We start from the raw sequence: 26810 nt of genomic DNA on the forward strand, positions 1-26810 counted from the left end.
CTGTGGCTGCCTGGAGCACCCGGTAACAGAAATAAAACCAGAGCTCAGATTGCCCTGTGGTATTGATTAGATTTTATTCTGTCCTGCTGCGAGGGTGATGACATCAAGACAGGTATCCCACAGACAAGGTGTGATCCTGCTCGGCGAGCAAAATCGTCCCTGCAGAGAAACGGGGCTGCGTTAACACGCGGGGAGAAGCTGTTCAGAGCTGAAGGACAAATAACTGTGCGTACTTTCCTGGGGCCGGTGACACCCCAAAGGGCCAGTTTGCTGAGCTCCTCAGGAGAGTCATTCCTGGCCCATCACACCCTCCTGATTTAGCAAAGACCTGTTTTTCCCGTGTTTAACCCTCCTGACTCGTTTTTGGCTGAACAGCGCTTGCCAGCGTAGCTTCGCCGGCGGATGCTGCGGGATGGCATCTTGGGCATGGGGAAGAAATGACGGGGAACCAGCAACCCGGCTGGCACCACCGCTTGCAGAGGGACTTCTGTCAGTGTCTGTGTGTGGGTTGTGTCTTTTGGTGGGTCTGGCCAAGCAATGGGCTGAAGCCTGCAGCTGAGTATCCAGGGGACAGACCCTTGCTGCACCTACTGCAAAGGCTAAGACAGCAAAGGCTAAGACAGCAGTTTGGCAGAGCCTTTAGGTACGTGGTCCTGCTCAGTTTGCCGCTTAATACAGCCCTAATAGGAACGTGTGCTCCCGGTAAGCTCATGCTTAAATCATCAGGACATACAAACCTTCATAGCTGGAGCCGCAGGCCTGAATTGGGCTTTTGAGTCTTCAGCACAGCAGAAATCAGCACGCGGGTGGAAATGTCACCTTCGTTTTCCAAAGCAATTTGCATTTCCCCAGGCTGGCAGCACATCTGACAGCTCCAAGAGGCCCTGGCTCAGAAAGCACGGTGCTGGCGCTGGCAGGGTGGCTGCCCCTCGCCTGCTCGGCTGTGTGCGTGGACTCGTCACCCCTCGGTGTCCGGGCAGCTGGGACAGATTTGGGAGCTGATCGGTTTTTTTCAAGGGAAATGAAACTCTGCTGCAGGGTCCTCCAACCGTGATGCTTCTTTAAAAACACCTTGCAGGACCCACTGGGAGAAAAATCCCAGCTGCACCAGGCACGTTAAAAAAACCTGAAAACCGAAATTGAAACTGGAGGTAGACCTCGAGCAAAAAGTCTGTCTGATGGGGAGAGCATCCTTATCGCCTCCCTGCAGCCAGACCTAAGAAGATTGGGTTTTGAGGCTCAGCAGAGCAGTGGGGAAAGGAGGTGGATGCTCCTTTACTGCGTCGAGTTTTCCACGGAGCGGTGGGTTTGGGAAGTGTAGAAGTGTTTGTAGCTGGGTTGAGGCTGGTAGATTTAAGGCAAATCGTGTTCCCACCATGGATGAGGCAGACAGGACTGTGTATAAGGAGACTTGCTGCTGCCTGCTAAATATTTGTGTGGAAGTTGGTCAGAGCCCCGTAGCTGCATGTGGTCACTCACTCTGGCATTTTGAGGTGAAATCTCGGTGGATAAGGGGAAGTAAAAAAAAAAAAAGCAAATGGAGTACCAGGAGTGATGCCCCGCTCACGGGTGAACCCGCAGCATCCCCACTCACGCTGGCCGTGGGAGCTTCAGCCCCTCATCCATGGGGCTGCGTCGCACGGGAGCACCCACCGCACCGCACCCACCCGTCTCTTGGGGGACTTTTTAGGGTCCAGCCACCGCATGGAGGAGCAGAGCCCACCCTGCCTTCCGTGTGAGGGCCAGAGCCAGGGCAGGGAGCGTGAAGCTTGGCCGAAAGGCTCGGGTAAATCTTGCACGCCACAACGCATGAACGTTTTGGAAAGTGCTCTGCTTCCGCTGCCTGTGGGAGTGGAAGGCATCCGTCCTCTTGCCTGCACATTCCCCCCCGTGCACGGGCAGCAGCCCACCTCCTCCGGTGCCGCTGGCAGGTGCTCTTTGGCAGGGAGAAAATAGAAATTAAGGTAGCGGCAATGAAAGCAGCCGCGTCCTCCAAATCCTCCTGCACAAAAGCCCTTTTGTTCCCCGGGTGAATTCCAAGAGCTTTTCTCCAGTTTTGATTCCAGCAAACTCCCACTGCAAGCAGACAGCCGAGGGTTTGAAAACAAAGCAGCAACTAAATGAAAAGTCCCTCATAAAAAATCCCCATGAGGGCCGGAGGCTCTTGACAAACAGCTTCCCTGGCCTGCAGTTCCTGTGGATTTCCTAATTTGAGATAAGCAGCAAAGAAAACAGGCTCTGGGATGGGGAGGCAGCGAAGCCAGCGGACCTTGGCAGAGGGAAAATACGGGCTTGATTTATGGTGTACTGGTGACGGGAGGGAGTGACTGCCCCTGCTACTCGCCTCCCTGGAGCTCCACTGCTGCGATTTCTCGTGATAACAGGGGCGAGGGGAGAGGCCACCAGGCTCCCGACAGTCTCCGTTGCTCTGTGGGATCTCCGCCACCATCGCGTCTTTCCCAGAGCAACAGGAGGATGCAGTTGCCCAAATGCTGGAGGCTCAGGAGCCCCGCGAGGGATGCGACCCGCTCCAGCGACCACAAGGAGCAGAAAACAAAGTCCTTTTTGGCGTCAATTGGACCCCAATAAGATTTGCCTGAGCCGTTAGCTGCCTTTGGCTCTCGCAGCTTCACGTCGGGCAGCTGTGAGGGATTTGGAGGATTTGAGGGCGTTTGAGGTGGTGTGACGGGAGCAGAGGAGTGGAAGTGGTTTTTCTCTGTGCATGATGAGGAAGGCTTGGAAGGATGAGGAAGGCAATTAAGTTGATGGGTGGAAAAGTAGTTAGGCAAAGCAAGGTGAGAAGAAGGAAGAGGCTTTGGTCCTTATAGGATTTCCATCAGACTATTGGAGATAGGGGTATGCAGAGGCAAACCGCTGAATTTTGCATTTTGGGTTTTTATGCATGTGCCTCCACGGTGGTCTCCGGAGGATCCAGCATGTCTGGAGCATCAAGGAGAGCTCCAGCCTCGGCACGGGCAGCGGTGTCGTTGCAGCTAAAGGGTGACACAGATGTCTCACAAGCCTGGTGGGGATCGGTGCTGCTCTCCCATCCCTAGCTTGAGCCACCTCCATGGGTTCGGGCCAAAACTCACAGGTGCCAAGGGGAACGGGATGGTGGTGTAAGCCCGTGCTGCCTTGTAGCCCCTCGTGCAATGTGGGCAGCATTCTTTGGCGGCTGCCAACCTCATCCGTGGAAGTCCTTCGCTTTGGTGGATGTGAGTCAGAGCCCAAAGCAACAGAGGTGTGTTTGTCTTAATTCATTATTGCAGCACGCCTGCATAGTAGGCAGAGAGGGGACACGTACACAAACAAGGCTTGTGCAACTTTGGGAGTTGGATTCGATGAGATCCTCATGGGTCCCTTCCAACTCGAGATCTTCTATGATTAACTTGCCTGCAGCCATGGATGGGATTGTTAGAGCTGAAACTGGAGCGTGCACATCCTAGTGCACGGTCCCTTCCACCCACCACCTCCTCCTCCCCTCTTTATCCGATGGGTCACGAGGCAGCGCTCGGTCCCTGACAGAACATCTTGCAACTGGGGTGAATCAGCAGAGAACTGCACGTTTCCCCTTTGCACCCGCCTGGGAGATCCCAGCACCGAGAAGGAAGCCGGTGATCCCTGGAGAGCTGTGCAGGAGCAGGGCTGGTGCTGGGGATCAGGTCGGAATTGCCCGACAGCAGATGCTCCCAGCTCTGGTGCATCGAGTGCCTTTCCTTTTAGGTGATGTTGTTGCCGGTTGCACAGAGGTGCTGCTATTTGGGAGGAGCTGTGTCCTTTCCCCCAGGCCATCGAGGTTTGAGCAGCTGGATGCACGCGCCAGATGAGTTCAGCCAAAGTGTTGTAACAGGGGTTTTAATATTAAAGTCTCTTGTGCCCTATGCTGAAAGCCGTAGGCAGGCAAAACTTCTTGTATCTACCATCTCCCACTTACATTAGCACCTAAAGTACGACGGATTTAGGGCTGGTTTGCATTGCATCTGTTTTCTAAAGAAAAACCGTCTAATCTAAAGGCTGCCTCGGCAGTGCAGGATGTCAGGGGAGGACTCTGTCTTGCCTTGTCACGTCTGCAGATACCAGTGTGGTCCTGGCACCAGCTCAACAGGAGCATGATGGGTGGCCCCACGCTGTGCCTGCAGTTCCCTTGCTGAGATTGGGAGCGATGCTGTGTCTGGGCTGGGAAGGGACATTATCTGGAAAAGCTGTTTATTGTCACCTCCCCGTTTCCTCGGAACTGTTAGCGTCAGAAGGGAGTATGTGGTTGCTCCTTGTTGGTCTGTGAGTGTGAAAATGGGCTCGGAAGGCCCCGTCTCCTCTCTCATGTTGGTGTTCCTGCAAACAAACACTGGAGCGGGGTGCAGGGAACACATCGGGGCAGAGCCAAGTTGGGAAATGAAGTCCAAGGTCTTGGCAATGGAAGGTCCAAACCAGTGTGGGAGCCCATAAAACAGCCCAGCAAGGTGGCAGCAACTTCCACCGGACACGAAAGATTATTCGAAACCCTCATACCCTCTCCCGTGCAGCTGTGTTATATCACCCTCTCCCTCAGCCAGCCAGTCTTCATCTCCAAACTGGCGTTGGGTGTTGGTGTCCCACAAAACCTGCTGGAAGGTTGCTCCAGCACGTGATTACCCCAGTGCTCCCTGCAAGCTCCTACAGACTGGAGCTGCAGGGGGGCTCAGTTTTGTTTGGTGGGGGATCACAGGAGGGTACAGAATTGCCCAAAAGCTGTGTCAGCTCCCTGCCCCCCCCTTGCCAGAGTCTGTGCAGGCCTGTGTTCAGTGCATGTCTTAGCACAGGATCTCATGTCTAATCTCTATCAAAGTGTCTCTTCCGCTTCACACTCAGAAGGTCTTAACTCTTCTAAAATTTTGAGATGTCCTCTTATCAGAGTGACAAACAGACTCTCATAACCAAAATGTGCAGATAGATAAGAAGAAATTGCATCCCTCTGGTTTCTGTATCGACATGAATAAACACAGCAGCCTGCAGCCCTTTTGCAGGATGTGTTAAGAGCAAAATGGGCAGAGTAAGAGAGATTAGCCTGAATCAGGAAATTATCTTCAAAATTGAATTACTGAAGTACAGAGCTTATTGAAAGGCAGGCAAATAGGTTCTGATATTTGCACAGTTTGGTGACATTTCTGTATGTTTCTGCACTGCGGGATCCAGAGATTAGTCTGCTGGAGTCCTTACTGCAAAGCTTTGTGCTTCACCTTCTTCCAGCGTTTTGTTCTTGTGCTGTTGAGAGCTTTGCCACCAGACCCGTCTCCTGCTGGAGGCCAATCTTGAGGCAGGCATGAAGGACTGACCTTGTGATTTTACCTTGCCAGTAAAGCTGAAGATCTTTGTCTCCGTTGTGTTTGTGCCTCAGCAGAGCTGACCTACGTCAGCCGCGGCTCGCTCTTGCAGCGGAGACAGGCCCTGAGACGCAAATAACCCTGGCGCGATCCGCGCAGACGTTGCACAACCTCTGCCACGCCGTTCGTTCGGTGCACCTCCATCGCTCCTTGCAAAAGCCCTGCTATTTTGGTTTGGGGCCTCTTCTGCGCTGGGTTTATTACAGGTTGCAGGATTGAGTCAGAGGAGCGAGCCGAGCCCTGCGACAGAGAAACCCTGGGGCAGCCGCTGGCACGGACAGTGAATTACGTTTCCAGCATTATATTGTGGGCGCTAACGGTGTCGGCAAGTAGTTTGGGATCGGCCGGTACGTGGTTGCTGGGTGAATTGTGCCCAGGCTGTGGCATGCCATGCTCTTCTTATCTTCAGGAGCCTTAGGAATTAAAATGGAAGGTGAATGCAGCATCCTCTGCTCACACGTTGTGCCAACAGTTCAAGGTTTCCTACTGTACAGGTTTCCAGACGTAGGTTTTCCAGATGGAGGTGCAGGGTTTTTCTGTCTCTGTATTTTCATTGCTCAGACTGAACCTAAGAAAGTATCTGCCTCTGGGCTGTGTCTCTGAGGTCATCTCCTCTTTGCCAAAGCAAATTCAGTTGCTCTTGGGGTGATGTGTTGGCTGGTTGAGTCGCCGGGAGGTGTCTTTAGGAGCAGGTTCCCCCCACTCAGTGCGGTGTGTCTCAGCCATCAGTCAGAGCTAGAAAGGAGAGGCAGAGCGAGAAGTGACTCAAGCACTCCATTTAGCCTGCTGGCATTTCCAGGTTTGGTATGAAATGAGATTTGCTTATTTATTTATTTTTTGAGAAAAGCACCAAGAGGAGGAGCGGAGGACTAGGCGTTCAGAGGCAATTAGGGCTGTCCCGTGGCATCTCTGTGCCTGGCGCAGTGTTTTAGGCGTATCCTGGTTGTGGTACGCGTTGGCAAAATCCGTCATGGTTATAAAAGTGCTTTTGCCTTTGCTGCTTCCTGTCCCCAAATGTGGTTCCTGGGAGGGGGGGGGGGGGGGGAGAAAAATACATAATGCTTCACTTCTTGAGACATAAAGGTGTGAGGTGCAGTGCGGACACGGGGCGCAGTGATGGGGCTGGCAGCGGCGATGGTGTGCTCAGACCTGAATGTGCCAATGGCCACCAAATGAGCTGGCAACTCTGTGGCACCAAAATGAGAAAGGAAAGCCTGGAGCTGGGAGATGTCTCAGCCTCACGACCGCGGCAGGCTCGGCTCCCTTCTCCCAAGCAGCCCCGAAAGGAGTTGTTAAGGAAACAGATTTCAAGTTTGCCGTTTCCAAGGAGTTACTGCAAACAACCGTGAGGGAAGACACAGATAAAGGACGTGCAGGAAATGTCCGTATCCTGCGCAAAGGACGTTCCATGTTCCTCGTTGGAGCGTCTCCATTTGCCTCCAACCGATCCAGTTGCTCATGGCAGTGATAGAAGAGCAGCCACTGGTGCTTGGCCACGCTTACTTATTGACAGGGCTAAGGAGCGAGCAGCTGTATTATATTTTAAGGAGGCAGATAAAGCACAATATCCACTTCATGTCTTCCCTTGGCCTTTGGTTGAAATTTTAACAGGTTTTAAGAATCTCTTGCACATCAAATTATTTTTCTGTGGCTTAATGAGGGGTTGGAAAACAGATTTTCAGGCCCACTTCCACATCACTGGTGCCTACGCGAACACCTAGCTTTTGGTTTTCTCCAGAAACCAGGGCTTGGCTAAAGCTCTGCATTTACAAACTGGACGGTGGGCACAGCTCAGCCGCTCACCCACTCTGTCCCCGGCACCCTGCTTCAAGCATCGCACAACCTGGTTTTATGCAGCTTTACCAAAGTGTTACCAAGACACGCAACCCAACCGCGGAGGGAGAAGTGGTGAGAGAACTTCTCTCGTGCCTCCCCACCCCAGCCACCAAACCGCTGTCACCAACACCAGCCTCCCTATCACCTGCAGATCTGTCCCAAAGACATTTAAATTGAAAAGGCACGGTCTGATTCCATGCTTTGACTACCTGTGTGGCAAAATTCAAAGGCTTTCGCACAGACAAAGCCCGTGGGAGGAAGGCACTGTGGTCATGGCTGCGGAGATCCCATGATGACCCATGCTAGGGCAAGCGGGGCTGCCGGGAAGAGACATTTGTACTACTAAAACCACCAGAAGTGGCTAGTTCGTGAATTTACACCCATTTGTGTTTGTTCTCTTTGACTGAGGACTTGATTTCCATTTCAGCTGGACCGGAGCCAGGTGGTAAGAATGAGCTCTGGCAGCATGGCGTTTTCCTCAGACCCACTCGTTTAAAATATACTTTGTTATCTACGTATATTTTAATTTTTAAGCGCAATGATTTGGCAGGGAATCTCGGGCATCTTTGCTCGGTGCCTGTTGTTTAGTCTAGAGGTGGTGAGTGTTTGACTGCGGGGATGCCAGGAATGCACTTGGCCTTCCCGCTCCTCTTACACTTGGCTGGGGCGTCCCCACTTGTGGCATTCCTTGGTGGAGAGACCTGGACAGAATTAAAGGCTTTTCACCTTGAGAATTGGTGAGCGGTGACAAGCTGTTGCTGGGGCAGGTGACTGAGGACCAAAGGAGATGGGCAAGTCCATCACCAGCCTTTGAAGTCTCATGTGTGCTAAGATGGGTTTATATCAGCTCTAACCATTACGTGTGCCTTAACCTTTAATAATTTGCAAGCCTAAATAATAAACCAGTGAGATGATCTTTAATACTTGTTTAAAACAAATTTCCCCCCCCTCTTTGCTCACCCTGTGTGAAACTGATGTTAAATATGAGGTTGCCTCATCTTCTACGGCAGCAGTTGCTCCAGGTGACCCTGCTCTGCCCTAGATGCCATGGGCAGCTTTAAGATATCTCCGTGTTTATGTGCCTGGGTCCAGGTGTGTTAATGGGTGAAGTTCTCAGAAGTTTGGATATTCCCACCTGGCCTGCAAGGCTTGAACTTGTTGTTGACAGCGTCAAATCTACCATTGCTTGCTGAAATACAGGCTGGAACTGAGCAATGGCTCAAGAGATGCCCTTTGCAGCTGAAGACCCAGTCTTTACGCGAAGAACTGTCTCCTGCTGGGCATTTCCAGGGCAGCTGGGACAAAAAAAGGTTAATCTTAATTTCTTGGGTTTGCAAGAACCATCTCAGTTTGGGGTTTTGCAGCTAAGCCATGGCCATGGGTCCTTTTCCACTGCAAAGTGGGCATAGTGGCACTTCAGTATCGGGCGAGACGTTGGTTGTGCAGCTGCGTGGTACAGGGCTGTCTTGCAGAGCCCACGAGATGCCCAGTCACTCTTCTTCCACGAAAACACACCAAGCATTTCCATTTTGCCCTCATGTTAGGGGTGGGGGTTTTGCTTACACAGTTGAGTACAGCTGATAGGGGAAATGCAGATCATTTGGCTTTCAAAACCTTTCAAGAAATCAGACAAAAAATGCTTAGGAGAGACAGGAATAGTAAATGAGCCCCTTTTATCTCTTAAAAAAGTGGGAGAATGAGGCATTTCCCGCCTGTGAAATTTTACCAGCAAATTATATGCTAAAGAGTGTTATTTGAAAGAAAGTGTTGCTACATTGCTATTGAACACAGCTTTAATAATAAATTGTGGTGAAGACAGAACTGGTTAATATCCTTTGAAGGAAATAGGAGCTTTTTGCGGCAAGGAACCATTTACTTTGGATTATATCATAAAAAGTTTTTGACTGCAATGAAAAGTCTGGAGACTGGGGAATGGGATTTTCCTTCAGAAGTAAAAGTTTATTTTCTGTTACAGAGTATGTGGGTAGTGAATTCCTCTGTCTTCCCTTTCTTTATTATTCTCTGTTATGCTTCCTACCCTTTTGTTGTGAAACTTTGAAGTTTCCTTTTTCAATATCGATATTTAACGCTGCCCTAATTGAAAGGGGCTAGCAACATTAATCTCTCTGTACGCTCTGTCAGTGCTGGTGGGAAAAGGTTAACAAGCCCATTGGAAGGTGTATTTTTCTCCCCTCCCTCGGGAATTGGGTTTAAGACCTTCACAGGGAAGTATTTAATGTGTTTTCATTAAGTCAGGTTTTCTTTTTCCTATTACAATTTTGCTTTCAGACCTCACTTCGTTCTCACCATTGACTTTCTTGGGCTGGTCTAGCCAGTGCCCGCAGAAGGGCCACGTGGTGGGTAGCTGGGCACGGAAGGTTGCGGTAGTGTTGCCCCTAACTGCTCGTGCATTACTGCTGTCTGGATCGGTGTGCTTGTCAAGAAGGCACGGAGGTTTTTTAAAGGTGGCAACTTCTCTGGCATCAGTCAGTTCACTATTTACTGTGGGTAATTGCTTTGCTAAAAGAAAGTAGATTTAAGCCTGTGCTTAACGTTACAGATATCCTGGATGTTTTGCTGAATCAAAACTCGGTTCTGGAGATGTCTCTCAGCGTCGCTCCAAACCAGTCTGGTTTTTTCCCTCAATTATTCTTCAAACCTGGCTTTTGAGTCAAGTGCTTGTGGAAGTGTCTGTGTGGAAAATTGCAGGGAGAGCTCTCAAATGAGCTCTAGCTTGAAGGCTTGGAGACCAGAAAGCCACCAGTGGTTGTTTACATGGAAAAATCATGACTTTTTGGATGCCGGGGAGTAGATGTACGATCCCATCATCAACCAGGACTGTGAACCTTCTGCAGAAGGAGCGACGTTTAGACTTCATGCTTTGTATGGCAGCTTATTGGGGCTTTCCTTCTTGCAAATCCCAAGGAGTTGCAGTGAACCCCCCCACCGATGCTCAGGTCCTGGCTGGTTTGTGCCTCAGGATCAAGCCTCGTGCTGTTAATTTGGTGTCTGAGACAACCGGGGCTTCTGCACAGCTCGAATGCAGATGCCTGGTGTCTGCCATGGGTTGCTTTTGTGCTTCAGCCTGCCTCTAGGTTGGGAACGTCTTTATTTAGTCACCTGGTTTTATCAGATTTGCGATCTCCAAAAGCTCAGTTTCTCTGTCAGAGAGGGCTGAAATTGGCCGGTGGATTTAAACTTGCCACAAGGGACACAGACTGTCAAATACAAACATGCGGTGATTTTCTTCAGGAAACAAAGCTAAAAATAATAATGATTCATAAAAACACTATGGAAAATACTGGTTTTCTAGTGGATGGAACAGGTAACATCCAATTTTGTATGTTATTAAGCTGCCTCCACATTTTGAGCTCTGGTACAAATGACTTTCTCTGCAAACTGCAATTTAATACAAGTCTTTCAAAGCCGATGTCTGCTATGGTAAACCGGGGGATTTTATTTTGACAGTGAGATACTTGCTTGGCAGTTGTTATTGAAGAGAACTGATCTTGGGACTTGCAATTATTCCTTTTCTGAAAAAAACCCAACCCCTCTCTAAGTGTCAGTGTTTGCCTTTGGGGAGAAACTCCTTCAAGCATGTGTGACCTAGACACTTGTTTTTCGGAGCAGCTGCCTCGGCTGAGCCCCTGCCATGCAGCTGGGAGCCGGGGAGCTGGGGCACGGGGTGATGGGGGGGACCCTGGTTCCTGCACCCCGTTGCAACCTACCGGGGTGGCCAGCCACAGCTCTGCAGAGCAACGCTGACCGCTGCTCCGTGCTTCTGGTTTTAAGGCAGAGTCATGTTCAGGATTGCTAATCCTTCCTGCAAGACACTTTGCAGACGCTGGCCCCAGAAGGCCTGGAGAGACAAGCATTTTGCATGTTGTAACAAAAGGAGCTCAGAAACTTTGCCTGATCCCGTTGAGAGGCATGAAATTGCCTGATCACAGCCCGAGACTTTTATGAAATAACCGTGCGGTGAGCTGCGGGGCGGCGGTAACCGCTTTCCCCCTCCGTACCGTGAGCTAATCCCACGGGAGCTGTTGGTGCTGCAGGTGCGAGTGCTGGCCATGGCAATTCCCATTTGCGATCCCTTCTCCTGGTGCCATGGTGAAATCCATGTTTTAATCTTGCTACTGTTGTTGCTTTCTTCTTTCTTGAAAAGAAAACCCCAAAGAACGTTAAACTGTGTCTGTGTCTTGGCAACTCGAATACGCGAACAGATTGTGCTTCAAAAAAATGGCAAAGTTTCAAAATATTGTATTCTGTGAAGAAGAGACAAGGAAAATAAACTCCCCAAAGTGCAGATTTTATTTCACCAGAAGGTGGAAGGCCTTTAATATTTATTTGGGTTTGGCATTTTTCTACCTAGTTCTTCTGCTGACACCACTTGTGAACCATGATAAGATTAAATGCTGTACAACCTGTTCTGGTTCAAATTAGGTTAATATCCAGTAGGTTTGTTTTCACCCTCCCAGAGCAGGTTTCTGAGGCTTAGGTACAGCACATGGGATCGTGCAAGCAAATCAACAAAGGAAAAAGAAGAAAAAATGGAAAGAACAGAGCAAATTTGTGCTTGTTTCTCTTTTGATTTTGGTTGTTGTGTGAATGTCATTGCAGCAGTGTGGATGGATGGTCGATGTGTCGAAGTATGCCAAGAGGTGGCTGGTGAGTGTTAATGGGAAGAGTTCAGCTCTAGAGCTAAAGAGGCAGTTCCTGCCTTTGTGGGCAAGCCGGCGAATTTCTGTGTCTTGATTCCCACGTGCAAAATAAGGATGAAGTTACTGCTTTACTTGTGCCCGTGGTTGTCTTGTTTGCTTGAACTGCAAGAGAATGCAGGCAGGTTTTTGGAGGCAGAGAGGTCACTGGGATGGCAGACTTAGAAATTACCAGAGAAACAGGGTTTTTGTTTGCCTGCACTGCAAGACTGCAGTGATTTTGAGATTCCTTTTTAGCTAAAACATGACAACATCAAGAACACCGTTACCTATTTAGCATTCTGTTGGATCCGATGTGCACTTGGCGCAGTTTGGGCAAGAAATGCTATCTAGAGCATCTCGCACAGCAGGGCTTGCTTCTCAGTTGTGCCTTCTAGAGACCTTTGTAGTATAACTAAGAAAACTAGAAGGAAAAAGGTCAAAGAACAGCTAACTGTAGGAGTTCCTCCACTTGTTTTTACAATTATTTTTACTTCCTAACGCACGAGCTTTCACCCTTTGGGAAAACTGAGAGCTATTCTTCATGCTTCTGAGTGACCTTGCTTCTTTTATTTTGCCTTTTCTGTGCTAGACTGGAAGATCCTTGGAGCAGAGAATTGGCTTTTTTTTTTTTTTTTTCCTTTTGTAGATTTGCAGCTCTGTAGATTTCTAATAACAATAGCGAGTATGCACAGTGGTTTCCAATAAATGCTTTTCCCACGAGGCGTCAGCTGGGTTGTCACAGCCTGTCCCATCCTGGAATGACTCTTTGCCAAAAGGAGCGAGAGCGATCCTGTCTTTTGGAGAAGACAAGGAAAAAAAAAAAAAGATTAAGAAAAGATTGGCAATCTGAATTGACTAATTGCTTCAAAAAGGTCATTTTCAGTTCTGGGTGCCTGCACTTTGATCTAGCACTCCTCTGGCACTGGAATGCACAGACATCTAGTGACATGAGTTTGCGTCAAGAGGAAAACCAAACTCAAACATACATAGGTAAAGTTTGAAAGAAAGTGTTGGGAATAGAGAGTGAAACTCATGCTTAAAAGAAAGAAAGTAATTGATATAAATTGTTAGGTTGAAAATGTTTAACGCCTAAATTAGATGCTTGTGCCTTTTTGGGGGACCAGGGATTTTATTAGACAGCCAAACAGCCAGCTGTTTACCTTGGGGTTTTGGTGACATGACTTATGTTTTCAGGTTATTTTATCCATGAATTCAAAACCCCATGCTGAAATGTGGCTGTATATGTTTAGTCATAAAAAGGTTCTTGTATTTCTCTAGTCTGCCTGGCTCTTGTGTCTGCCGGCTTGGACCCCCTTTACAGGAGAGCCTGCATTTGAACTACTTCAGAGCTTGAGTTTCATCCAGCTCAGAAAAGCTTGGCTGGTCAGTGTGAACAGAAACAAATGGCTTTGAAGCCTGCAAACTTAATTCTGCTTTATTTTTGCTGGGTTTGCACAACTTTAATGACCAAGAGGTGAAACATCCATTTAAACAGAATCAGAATCTGGTTCTGGACTTTCAGATTCAATTTTAAAAAGATTTTTAATCCTGCCAGCGTTCACAGTTATGTATCTGGAATGGTTTAAAATTTAAGAAACATTTTAAGGGATCCTATGTGGGTAGGGCTGACGAAGGAGAAATACCTTTCTCTTTGCATTTTCACATGGCCTGCCTTTGCCAGAACTCTTGCCTGTTTTCTGTACCAAGTTGGCAGCCAGACCTTGCAGGTCTAAATGAAGCGTTACTGAACAAAGGCACTTTATGTTTTGAACTCTGTGCCCTGAGTCTACACCACCAGCCTGGCCAGGCATTTATGTTAAATAAGGTCAACAAATATAGACAAGCTGTGTTTTGCAAATTAAAACAAAACAAAACAAAACAAAAAAGCGCCTTTCTTTAATTCTGCCTCTTTCTTGTTTCACAGGCAAGAAGAGAAACCCTGGGCTGAAAATTCCTAAAGAAGCATTTGAGCAACCACAGACAAGCTCCACGTAAGTCTGCAAACACTAAGGCAGAATAAAAAGAAAACCACGAACTCCAGCTGCCTTCCAGCCTTTGCTAGTGCCTGCGCTACCATGGCCAAGGGCCGGCGGCCGGTCACGGCCAGCACCTGGGGCTCGTGCTTGCAGGTCTGGGGTAACTGGGACCCTTCATGAGGAACAGGGGCAAAACGCCTAGGTTAATTTTGGGACCACTGGGGAGGATAATAACAGCCCTTGTATTTCTCTTGTAGCCCTGGGTACAACCAGGGAGTCTAAGCCCATCACCCTCTACCCATCATTACCCATGGTAGATGTCTCATGTGCTGCTTAATGATGTGCCCAGGAAAAGGAAAAAACAGAATGGGCACCCAGTCTTAACTGACGTGACCCTTCTGCCACCCAGTTTGAGTAACAGATGCATTTGGTCAAGGCATAAAAATGCACACCCTTCCCTACATAATCAGCCTTGCAAAGGAAAACCCTGTGTTTTTAAGTTGCAACTCCAACCCGCTTGACTTTCTTTGCTTCCTTGAGGATTGACTTTTATTAGCCTGTTAACCTGTGCTGTATGACTTAAGCAATCGTTTACAGTGGGTTTAGACCTTTATGCCCGTTTAATCCATTTTTCATACAGGCTGGCAGAGATTTGGTGCTTGCCACCTGGCTTGTCTTTCGCAGTGAATCTCTCTGGGTTCCTGCACAGGAAGGTTGGATGTGAGAAATGCCAATTCCAGCAGTTTCCTTCCTGATCTCTTTTTGGGGTGACTTTGTGGATCTTGGCTGTATCTGTTGCTCCTGCAAAGCAAGGAGACTGCTTAGGCTTCTCAGGACTGCAAGGGCTTCTGTCCTGCTGGTGTGAGGGGATAGCCTGGGGGACCGTGTGGGTTGTATTTATTCATTGAGGGAAAATTGATCTTTATAAGGAACATTTCACATCTTTACCCTTTTCTCTCCTGCAGGCCACCCAGAGATCTAGACTCCAAAGCCTGTATCTCTATTGGTGAGGAGGTAAGACTAGGAGTTATGGTGAGGAGAAGACCTCTGGGGACAGGTGACCATCCTGGGCTGGCTGCTGTGGCGCTGGCTGCTTGTCCAGGCAGGCTGCTCGTGGGATTGCTTAACTTCAGCCCCCCCCAAAAGGGCAGATTAATAAACAGCAGCTATTAAAAACCCCCATGTAGCCCATTTTGCTTGAAATGGAAGGCAGTTGCTGGATGAATAAAAGCTAAGCAGAGCCAGCCTGGAGCTTGTGTGAGCCCTGACAGCCACCTCCAGCCACAGAGAACTTTCTAGTGTCTGGTGTTTGTGCTTCTCCGACAAGGGCTGTCTGCGTGGGACCCACGGCCCCATGGCCAGCTGCAGTGTGACCTACTGGTTGTCACCGCTTTGATGAACATGCCTCCAAACGCTCACCCTTTGCATCCCATTGCACCTGGGTCCCCTTCGTGTTTTCCATATTCCTTCCTTTCTTCAATACGGTGCACCTAGTCCCCTGGAAATAACAGTTATAAAGCAAGCGGATTGCTGACAGCAGATTTTACTCTCCTTTGCAGTTCCTTTGCTGATTTAAAGCCTTCATCCAAAGTATTTCCTTTCACTAATGTAGAATGTCTTCTCATCAGGAGTCTAACTCAAGGCAGATCTTCCTGTCCTGGAAGCAAATCCTTCTGACAGCATGGAAACCAGTCCACCTGATGTTGTAAAAAAATAGCAGGGAAAAAACAAAACTGAGGATAGCTATTTTGATAGGAGAAAATGGCACAGCAGCATTCATACAAGCAATTTAAAGCCGGGCAATAAATTTATTAGGTGCAAAAGATAGGCCTTGGTGTCGGCAAGTTAATTTATGAAGTGAAATGCTAATCCAATAGTGTTTTATAATGTCTATCTTTGGTTGCTTTTTTTTTTTTTTTTTTCATTTTGGATTTTGTATTTTCCCTGGCATGGAGCAGGGGTTGGAAGGTGGAAAGAGTGTGAGATGCCTCTGGAGCAAAATGGTGCAGCACTGAGGCATAGAAAATGCCTGCTGCTAGAGCAAGCGCCCGCTCCAAGAAAATCACTTCTCCCCTGCAGTCCCAGGGACGAGGAAAAGCTCAAGCACTCCAAAAAGGCTCCATGCACGGAGGCAAAGAGCCCATGTTGGACGGTGCAAAGAGAAATGCGCTTGTAAAACCCAGAGCTCAGTCTGTTTTATGGATGCAGATATGTGGCTATCTCAGAGGGACCAACATGCCATGGCTTGCATTTCCCATAGATCTGTTACCTATTTCTCCAGCCAAATTCCTTTCGGATGTGGTCCCTTTTCCACCAGCCTTTCTACACTCACCTCTGATCCCTAGAGAAAGCCACTTTCCCTCTTCTCCCTTTAAACTTGGCTGCTAAATTTAAGAGTGGCCTTGAGAGAGTCAAAGTCCTTTCTTGGAGAGGGTCCCGTTGAACAGTAGGAGCAGTGTCAGGCAGTCAGAGATGCTTAAATCTCTCCCGTAACACAAAAATGTTAGTCAGGGCTCCTTTTGCATGCGACGTAGCTGTGAGTGAATGACCGGGAGCCCGAGCGCACAGTAACGCAGTGTATGGGCCCTGCACGCCGTGGCATCCCCAGCCAGCACATTTCAGGCTGCAGGTTTTTTTCTGCTGCGCCGGCAAAAAGCAGTGTGGGATTATGTACTGTGAATCAGTTCATTATAACCGCTTCTTTCTGTAGGATGATTGACTGATGTGGTTGTGCGTTCAGCAAACAGAATGGCTGGTTTTAGTAGCAAAGGCATATTTTAAACATCCAAAAATAATAATAAGCAAAAAATAGAGCTGCTGCACAATATCGCGGCAGAAAGGAGAAGGGCAGGTTAGAATGCAGGGCTCCAAACAAAGTCATCCTTTGTGTAAGGCCAGGAGAAAGAGATCTCGAATGCTAGACAAAATAAATCCTCTGTGGTTTAAAAATGGGGCACACTCAGCTGGTATTTGGCCCATCTACAGGTCTGGAGAAATAAGCTTTTACAGGCCTTAAAAAAACGTGGAGATATTTCCATAATTGTTTGTGGGAGGAGGATGGAAGGGGAGGAAAAAAAAAAAAAAAAAGCCTGAAGGTGATTCCTAGGGGAGAAGCTGCCGTGATGTTTTTCATCCCAGCCCTTAAATGATGGAGAAGCTGAAAGTGCTGGCAGCTAAAGGTGGCCGGGAAGGATACTCGGGTGCGGGTGGCTGTGGGGAGAGCATCCCACCGAAAGAACGGTCCTTCCTTCACCCGCCCTGCTCAGGATGCTCATTGACACAGGCTTCCTGCTGATGCCGTTACGAGGCACATCCTCTTCAGAACGCTGCTAATTACTGCATGGTAGTTAAGCCTCCTGACAGCCCGTGAGGACCATGAATTTGTTTCTAGCCTCGTGAACACAGATAGGGAGGGGGGATGCACAGAGGTGAATTTATGTGCCAAGCAGGGCTGGATTTTGGGGTTGTTTCACTCCTTGCATAGCACGCGGCCACCTTAGTGCTGGTGCTTTTTTCCCCTGCAGAACTTTGAGGTGAAAGCCGATGACCTGGAGCCCATCTCCGAGCTGGGACGAGGTGCGTACGGGGTGGTGGAGAAGATGCGGCACATGCCTAGCGGGCAGATCATGGCAGTGAAGGTAGAGTGAGCCTCCCGAGGTGCTTTCTGTCTGTATCGTTGTGTGTGGACACCCTCTGTGCTCTCACCTGTGCACATTTCTAATCTCACTTGTTCTGACGCATGCCTCTACTGGGATCGACTTCTTTCTGTACGGAATCCTCTTTCTACACAGGCGCAAAGAGTGCCGAGGTAGATTTGGGCCATTTAACCAAGAGAAGGGGTGTGTTTTAAAAATCTGATGCTCAATGTGTTTCCAGCATTGTAGTGCCTACGAACATATTGTTCACCTTTGTCTACAATATTCCTGTTTTCACTAGGATATTACAAGCTATTTGCCATCATTTTTTAAATATGCATATTTTTTTCTAATGTAGATATACCCTCCGATTCAGGGCTCTGCACACTAATTGTAATTGTAACGAAGAGTGTACTGTAAATTTAATTGCATAAGATAATTTTCTTCAGCTGTGACTTTTTTAGCCTCGTTGGAACAGGAAATTTTTGATGGAATTTTCACATTTTGTCTGCTACAGTGGCATCTTGATTCATGACAGGCTTGTAGATACTATTATGAAATTTTTCATAATAACAGTTTAGACTCATAAGCTTGCAGCTTAGGGAAATAATCATGGGAAAATTTGTAATTTGGGAAGGACCAATTTTTGCTTGGCTGAATTTTAGCTCGTTTCCTTTCAGAATAAGAAAAAAGAGAAAAAAAGATGCAGAGCTGGAAGCTATGAGCAAACTGAAGGAAAATTCTTAGCTCCTCAGTTGTGGATAGACTTTGCTGTGGATGCTGGGATGTGTCTCAGGGCCTCCGTGCTCTGCATTTGGTCTTCGTGTTTGCTTTGGTGTTCACCAAAGAGCAAAAGACCTCTCTGAGTATGATGGAAGGCCTGAAGAGGGTATGGCAGGAACATTCGGGCTATTACTTGCATTTCTGATGCTGAACAGTTTAATTCTATCACATTACTGACCTCAGTTGCACTGTGTCATGTACCCTTGTGGTGCTTCCCAGCTGAGGGTCTCCAGGTGTTTCATATAAATGACATCTCTTCCCTGGGAGACTGGGAAATGTCCATTTTCCAAAGCCATGGGGAGGACTTGGGCTCTGGCTGCAGGGCTGGAGCCCTCTCTCGTGACCAAAGTCTGCTGATGTAAATAGATGCCCACCGCAGCTCCAAAAGTCATGAGTTTCCACCAGCCTAGAAGTTGATTTCCTCCTCCGTTCTCCTCTCCCAAGCCCCAGTGACTTTTGGCTGTTGCAAAAAGAGTGGCGTTTGCAGGGAAGAGCAAAATCACCTGCCCTTTGGGCTGAGGTGAGAAGACCCCTTCAGCCACCATTGCCTTGTTGCGCCAGGGTGCTCCTACCGTGGGTGCTGTGCTTCTGATGTGCCTATGACAAATAGGTATGATAAAATGGTAACGCAAAGAGGTGCGATAAAAGGGTAAAGGTGTGATGTCAAGGCACCGAGGCCAGCACGGGTATGGCTGTGGTATGGAGGTGCTGACAGCCAACGCTAAAATGCTTTGTCTTCCAGCGGATCCGAGCCACCGTGAACAGCCAGGAGCAGAAGAGGTTATTAATGGATCTGGATATCTCCATGAGGACGGTCGATTGCCCCTTCACTGTCACCTTTTACGGGGCACTTTTCCGAGAGGTATGGCATCCTGGAGATCCGCCGTGCTGCCCCTGGGAGACTGGATCCTCTCCCAGGCTCTGAATTCCCATGCCTAGACTCCCTCCAAGTGCCAGGGCTTTAATCTCCATCTAGACATGGAGACTTGGTACAATATGGATTTGCTCAATCCTGGCCTAAGGATCTGTCACGTACAGTTACTTCTTGGCGAGCGAGGAGAGATGCGGTCCCACGTGAGGAGGAGCCAAGGGCAGGCAAGCCCCAGTGCCAGGAATGTGCGAGGCCCTTGCGCTGAGACGTTGGGGCTTGGTAGTGAGTTTGAGTGATGGGGACACCAACTCACAGCCCGGTCCGTTAGTGTTAATATTGTCCTGACTTGCAATGAGAAAGCCACATGGAGAAAAAATGTGGAAAGCTCTGCAAAGCAAGATTTATTGAAGAGTTTTAAGCATAGCTCTGCAGAGCTGAACTTTTCCTGGCTGAGCATTTGCAGTGACCTGAACGTGTAGGAGCCTCAGTCCCCATAACTTTCTGGGCTCCTAAATCACCGTGACTCTGCTTTGGGAAAAGACAGCAGAAAATACACCCTAAATGGTAGTGAAGGTGGACAGCACTTAATTCCAGCTGGAGAGGAGGGAAAAAGAAAGCCCAGTACAGTTTTGTTGAATGAGTTTTAAACGACAGGGAAGAGGCAAACAGGCCAGCAAAGGGCAAGTGCCAAAGAAGACCTTTGCTTGTGAAAGGAAAGGAATGGATGCTTCATTCCAGTAGGCAGATATTTGCTTTCTTTATCCTCCAGGGAGACGTGTGGATTTGCATGGAGCTGATGGATACCTCACTGGACAAATTCTACAAACACGTCATTGACAAAGGCCTGACGATTCCTGAGGACATCTTAGGGAAAATAGCCGTCTCTGTGAGTATTAGCAGGGCAAGGAGGGAAGGGAAAGGGTGTTTCTCTTCTAAGCCAAGTCCTACATGACCCAAGCTCCCTGCTGTATTTGTACCAGGAAGAGCATGCATGGTCCATGGGCCAGCCCACATGGACATTCCTAAGCTGGCTTCCAATATCTGGTCTGAGGTGATGTTATTTATAAGCCATAAACAACCCAAAATGTGCCTATACATGTAATTGAGAGATGGCACAGTGTTAGATGTGGGGAGGGCCCTGCAGCTCCTTTGCCTTCTCATTAGGGTCCTGGAGCTCCTGGGAGATCCCTGGGTACCCACTGTCACCTTGGGTTGCTGTGAGGGTGCAGGACTCGTGGGAAATGTAGTTCCCTCGCTGCAAGTAGATCTGGTGAGGATGGGGTGGGTGAAGCCAGATAGCATTTCCTCCTCGTCATGGTGCTGCCAGCTGTGATTCACTCTGGATTTGTTGTTTCAGATTGTAAAAGCACTAGAACATCTACACAGTAAGCTCTCCGTGATCCACAGAGGTAAGTGCCAGGCACACAGCCATGACCATGCTGGTATCTGTCCGCCCTGTGCCGCGTGCTCTCAGCCTTGCAAGGGCTGGCCTTGCGGCCAGGCACAGGGCTCTCAAAATATCCGAGATAAAATGGGCCTTTGACAGCAAAAATATGCCCCAGCATCTCATGACTAGCACAACGTAGTTAGAGGAAATGTCTGCTGGTTTGCTCTTTAAAAACTGCATGCTGGTCCCAGCGTTGCCCCGAGGTGGAGAAGTGAACTCCAGCCTTATTGTGCTGGCAGAAAAAGGGCTGTTTCCCCCTGGGTTGTGTTTCCCTAATGCACAGTCTAAATCCATGGTCTGCTTCAACACCTCTGCAAAATTAAAACAGACTTTTCCTTCTGACCTTGGTGGGCTTTGGATCAGGCTTTGCAAAGGCTTCTCCCCTGGCTCGACAGCTCCATGTTGACGTGCAGTGAGAGGCGTCTCCGTGCCAACGTGATGCCTCATGCAGTGATCTAACCATCCTTGTCTCCTTCTGTGAGCTTCCCTGAGCACTGGTGGGGCAGAACAGTTTGATATCTAAAATAGCCTCAAGTGAAGTCATAAATACCCTCCTTAAATTCTTCTGACATTTTCCCCTCTAGAGCATCTCAAAGATGCCATGAACACACTTAGAAAGAAACAAATTTGCAGTGTTGCTGCTTGACACCTTTATTTTTAAGGGGTCATTTTCAATTTGTCATGAGGAGGAAAAAGCCCTCTCTGGAGTGTGTGACTGGCGGGGAAAGGAGCATCTGAAGCGAACAGAGTTCAGCTCTAGCAGTCATATTTTGTACACTCTGCATGTGGCTGGGGGTTGAGTTTCTGCCTTCTGTATCATTTACAGTAGGTGGAAAATGCTGTTTGGCTTCTGGATTTCTGTTTACTTGTTTGATTTCCACTGAAAATTGTCTTATTTCAGCATAGTAACAGATGGGTGAGGATCTCAGCTACCTGAAGCTTTTGATTGCAAAATGCTGATTAGAGAGCAGATGTTAACGAACTGTAAACCACCCAATTCTAATAAGCAGGATTCAAAAGCAGCTTCTGGCCTCCTTCGGATGGTGTTTCAGTTCTTCTGTTTAATAGTTTATCACATGTAGACAGGGGACCTTCTTGCAGAAGAGACCTCTTATTTCTGGGTGGCAGCAGGGAAGGGATTGCTCCCTTTCTGAGGATCAGTGATGGGACAAGAGAAAACAGGGTAGCCTGCGCTACCTGCGGTGTGTTGAGATTTCATCTGGGGTTAGCCTCACAGGGAGCGATTGCCTGCTGTGCAGGAAAGCACCTCCATGCTCTCCTGGATATCACTTACTAGTGTCTTTCTGTGCCTTAATTTCTCTTTCTGATGGTGATTGTAACTGCCTTCATGGGCATGATGCAAGTGTGAATGCACCAAGGATTATAAGGCCGTGATGGGAAGCAGATAAATCTGGCAGTAATAAATAGATGAGACACTGGCCTGATTTCCATAAGGTGTGGAGCACCCACACGCCTGCTGCTGTTCACATTGCCTTCAAGCTTGGTATCCTTAAAATTAGAGGCCATTTCTGAAATCTTGATCCTTGTCTTAGTTTACTGCTCCCTCCTTCTCCTGCAACCCCTGCTCCTCTTCACCCTTTCCTGCCCACCCCTCATCCTTTCCCCATGGGTTTTTCCTTTTGCTGGCATGAGACCAGATCCAGCTGGAGACTTGCCACCGGTCCAGCCGTTTGCAGACATCCTCTGGAGATGCCCCCAGCCCCGCTCGGCTGTTCCCATTGTGAGCGCTCTGATGTCCTTGGCCATCCCCTGCGCAGTGGGATCTGGCGGTTATGTGCAGGGTTACCTCCCACTCCCCCAAATCAGAGAGAAGAGTCTGGAAGCGAAGGGACACTTGCAGGACATATGACAGGCCCATGAGGCAGTCACCTGAACTTGCAATACCCGCAGCCAGCCGGGTTTCTGGCATGCACGAAGCACAGGGGTTTGCACGGGCACCGTTGGTGCCCTCTGCTGATAGGAAGCTCTTTGGCTTTGTTTTTGGCTTGGCACAGCCACCCATGCATGACAGTGACTGTGGTATGTGTTCCTTCTTGCAGATGTAAAGCCCTCTAACGTGTTGATCAATACGCAGGGGCAGGTGAAAATGTGCGATTTTGGAATTAGCGGTTACCTCGTTGACTCGGTTGCTAAAACTATGGATGCAGGATGCAAACCCTACATGGCTGTAAGTTGAGCCACGGAGAAGCTGCATGTGAAAGCTGCTCTGGGACAGCCAGAGGAACATGAGCCTGGGCATCGGGTCATCCTAAAGGGGGAAGGATCAGCCTCCGGCATGTGTCCTGGGGACTCGATTTGGAAGACGTATCCCTGAAGTTACTCGTAAAGGGGCAGAGACGGGAGACGGATCTCAGGGGTCAGATCAGATCTCCTGGGCACAGCTTCTTGCTGCCTTATCACCTCCCTGTGACCTTGGGGAAGGCTCTGTAATTACTCCGTGTTGCATTCTTTGCCATTTGCCCTGTGGGGACAATAGTACTTTCCATCTGGGAGGAAAAACAGTCCCCAGGGACTGGGTCCGTGATTTCCTCTGTGTGGAGCACTTGCACAGGGTGAAAACGGTCCAGGAGAATTGAGACGTGTCACCCCTACATGCAGATGTGCTGGGTCAGCGCCACCACCCCAGTCCCTGGTGGAGGTACCATCTGCTTCTGGTGACCCATTTCATTGCCTGCCCTTACCGGCAAGGATGTAGGACCAGATCTGGCCCCATGACAACCCAGGGAGCAAGCTGGTGGCATGGACTAAGTGGCCCTGGCCTGCCACCATGAAAGACCCCTCTGAGGTCAGCGTGGGCATCGCGTTGGGGCCATCCCTGTCCCTCAACTGCCTTTGTCTCTGTTCACAGCCTGAAAGAATTAACCCGGAGCTGAACCAGAAGGGATACAGCGTCAAATCCGATATCTGGAGCCTGGGGATCACAATGGTAGGGTGATCTCGGGGCTTGCAGCGATGCCGGGAGGGTTGAGTGTTGCTCATGGAGGCATTTTTCCCCCCTATAGCCCCCCTGACACTGGTGGCACTGGTTCCCTGGGAAGGTGGCAGGGGTGGGAATGGGAATACACCTCTGGGGATACCAGGGAGCACACCGCAGGGTTGAGGGGAAGGAGGATGGAGCTGCTTTGACAACTCCTCGCTGTCTTTGTATGTGTCCGTGGGTTGCCACCCTGGTGGGGATGACCCCGCTGCTGTGGCCGTGGGCTGCCAGGAGATGGCAGCATGGGCTAAGGCGAAAGAGTCCGGCACCGCACATCTGTCGCCTTGGAGCAGGTTGGATTTGAAGCACCAAAAAAATACTCCCCAGCACTTAGCAATTAAGCAAAGTCCCCCTCAGAAGAAGAGGGATGGGTGGCGTCTCCCACACAGCTTTTAGGGGGAATCCGTCTGCTTGCAGAGTCATTTTATAGCGCACTTACCCTTTGCAATGTTGTTTGTTTTGTTTTTTTTTCTTTTAACCTCTAAACTTTCCCAAGTGACATCTAACACGAGGGTAATGGAGGATTGAATATGGAGACTGCTGGGTCTCCTCAGGCCTTTTCCTTCTGCCGGGGGAGGTTAAGCAAGACGTTGTGGCCAGCTGGACTGAGGAAATGCCACGTATTTGTGTGGCGCCTAAAAAAACCCCCACAGTCCTGGGTGGGCACACAGGAATCTGGAATCCATGGGGCGTCCTCCCGCTGATGCCTGAGGCTTGGGCTCTGTCTCCCCAGATCGAGCTGGCCATCCTGCGCTTTCCCTATGATTCCTGGGGGACGCCCTTCCAGCAGCTCAAGCAGGTGGTGGAGGAACCGTCGCCGCAGCTCCCGGCAGAGAAGTTCTCGGCGGAGTTTGTCGATTTTACCTCGCAATGGTAAAATACCCCCTCGGTCCCGCTCGCCCCGGCCCTGCTCGCCTCCGCCATGCTGAGGAGGGCAGGTGCCGGCAGCCTCCTCCATCCCCATCCCCACAGGCGTCTCTCTGGGGTACAACCCAAATTTTTAAACAAAATATCCTTCCTCCCCGGGAAAGGGATGAGCCTTCATGCCCTCACTGAGCTCTGAGGGCCGGGCTGAGGCCTGGTGCTGTGCAGGCAACACGTGCCCTTTGCCAGAGCACTGGCGATGGCGGTTCTGGGGGTCTTCCCCACCTGAGGTGGTGAGGAACAGGCTTGGTCGCCTTGGGGGGACAGCTCAAGAGGAAGGGATTTAGGAGATTTTCTCATCCAGTCATCCCATATCAACAACACAGGGTGTCTGTGGCCGGGCCGGCAGCACGGGCAGGTGCAGGCAGGCAGGTCCGTGGAGTCCTTCATGTCCCCAGGGCTGGTGTGGGGTGAGGAAGGGGAGCAGGGCACAAAATGGCTGCCGCCTCCTGCCTCCCACTCCCAGGACACACACACACACAGCTCTGAGGGCAAGGACGGTCTGGATTTTGCCCCGCGGTGGCCCCCGTCGGCAGTTGTCCCGCTACCGGGGCCCTCCGGCTGCTGCGCTGCTTTCCGTGGGACTCGGAGCTGGAAGCAGCGGGAGAGTTTGGCTGCGGTGTAGGAAAAGGGTTGGAGCAGATGTGCGCTGTCTGGAGGTTGCGAGAGCTGCATAAAAGCACAGGCTCTCCCAGCACCCGAGGAGACTCACAGCTGCCCTCATCGTATGGTTCAAAGAGAGCTGGCGGCGGCCCCGCGGCTCCTGACTGCTTCTCCCTCCAGCTTCCCTGGAAACCGCCTGGGAGGCGTTTTTATTTTCCAGGCGCTGCAGTGCCATCCACGGCTTGCCAAGTTGGCAGGTGGATGGTGGGTTTGCGTGGTAGCCAAGAAAGGACGGCAGATCGACAAATACAGAAATGTGAGACTGTTCCCGAGCTGCCAGCGTCAGGGCCTGGAGCCCGGCCGGCTCTGCTGTGACCCAGGAAGGGGATTATCAGCCACTCCTGCCCAGGGACTTTAAGTACCGACACTCAGATTCGTCGGAGTCTTGTTCAAACATGTTTTCGAGGTGCCTGTGATTCAGCTGCACGCCTCTACCGACCCACGCTGGGGAATACCTGCCCGTGCCCACACTGCTCTGTGTCTATCAGAGGTGGGAGCTGGCTTGGAAAAACCCTCTCACAAAATGCCCACCGTTTTTGCAAGGCCCACACTGAGATTTTGGACCAGCTGCCTTTCTCCCGTGCTGCTGGCTCACTACTTGTTATTGCAAAGTTGCCTGTTTGTGCCAGGCAGGCTGTTGTTCCCCACTGAATATTTTGCTTTTGCAAGCACGGTGTCTTGCAGCTATAGCTGTGGGCTGATTTAGGAGTAAGATATCCGCAGCCATTCATGATGGTTGCAGTGAGAAGAATAACCCCGCTGAGCAGCGCTCATGTCTTGAAAGCTCATCCTTTGGGGAGCACGTGGAGGTTGCTCTCTTTGCAAATCCTGTCCTCCAGGATCACTGAAGATCCCTCAGCGCCTGTGGAGTGGCATGGACTCAGAAGAGAGCGCTTTGGCTGCAGATTGCACTAGTTTTGTGTTGTTGGAGTCTGAGAATTTTTTCTGACCCGGAACCAGGTTACATCAACTCAGTGTATCGAGATTGGCCTGGCTCGGGCCTATCTCAAATTCAAGAGATCGCAGAGTGAATCACACCATCTGGTGCCTGGGGCAGCGAAAGTCTGATTACCTGTAGCCACTGCAGGGAAGTTCCTGGGATGTCTGAGTCAGGATTAGATCCAAATACGGCTCTTCATTCCTGAAGATTAACATTGATTTCAGTAACTTGTCACCAGATTTCCTGGTATTAGTAACCCAGGAGCAAGGTTTTTGTTTGTAGAGGGTCTAAATTAAGAGGATTGTACCCAAATCCTGCTTCTGGACACACCTAACCTTCAAATTCACCTTAGCATCTCGGCTTGGGCTGCTTTTGAGCTCAGAGGATGTGACACATCCCGTACCTTCAGTTCAGCAATATTGGCACGTATCGTTACTAGGTTCCTCTGTTCATTCACAACATGACACTAAACATGAGCCCGCTACACACAGCAAGCAGGAAATATCTATTCAGTGTGTGTACTCCGCTTCCTCTGGGCTCCGGCAAATCCCAGCAGAGGAGCGACTTATCATCACCGAGGTTCTCACTTTTGTTTTGCTCAGTGTGACACCTTTTCCCCGCCACCGACGTGTACGTGTGTGAAGATCTTTTCAAGTTGCTCCAAGTGTCTTTCCCCT

At 49.6% G+C, this 26810-nt stretch overlaps 1 protein-coding gene across 2 annotated transcripts in view; it reads left to right on the forward strand.

Moving 5' to 3' along the window:
• Positions 1–26810, forward strand: part of MAP2K6 (mitogen-activated protein kinase kinase 6) — a 54033-nt gene that overhangs the window by 11793 nt on the left and 15430 nt on the right. For both annotated transcript variants that reach the window (XM_049813139.1, XM_049813138.1), the window contains 9 exons: positions 13821–13887; positions 14838–14886; positions 17397–17510; positions 19033–19152; positions 19931–20047; positions 20519–20570; positions 22669–22796; positions 23478–23555; positions 24340–24479. In XM_049813139.1, the coding sequence (XP_049669096.1) occupies positions 13821–13887; positions 14838–14886; positions 17397–17510; positions 19033–19152; positions 19931–20047; positions 20519–20570; positions 22669–22796; positions 23478–23555; positions 24340–24479 (865 nt within the window). The remainder of the gene's footprint in view (positions 1–13820; positions 13888–14837; positions 14887–17396; positions 17511–19032; positions 19153–19930; positions 20048–20518; positions 20571–22668; positions 22797–23477; positions 23556–24339; positions 24480–26810) is intronic.

Source organism: Accipiter gentilis, chromosome 10 (assembly GCF_929443795.1).
Source record: "Accipiter gentilis chromosome 10, bAccGen1.1, whole genome shotgun sequence".
Lineage (NCBI taxonomy): Eukaryota > Metazoa > Chordata > Aves > Accipitriformes > Accipitridae > Astur > Astur gentilis.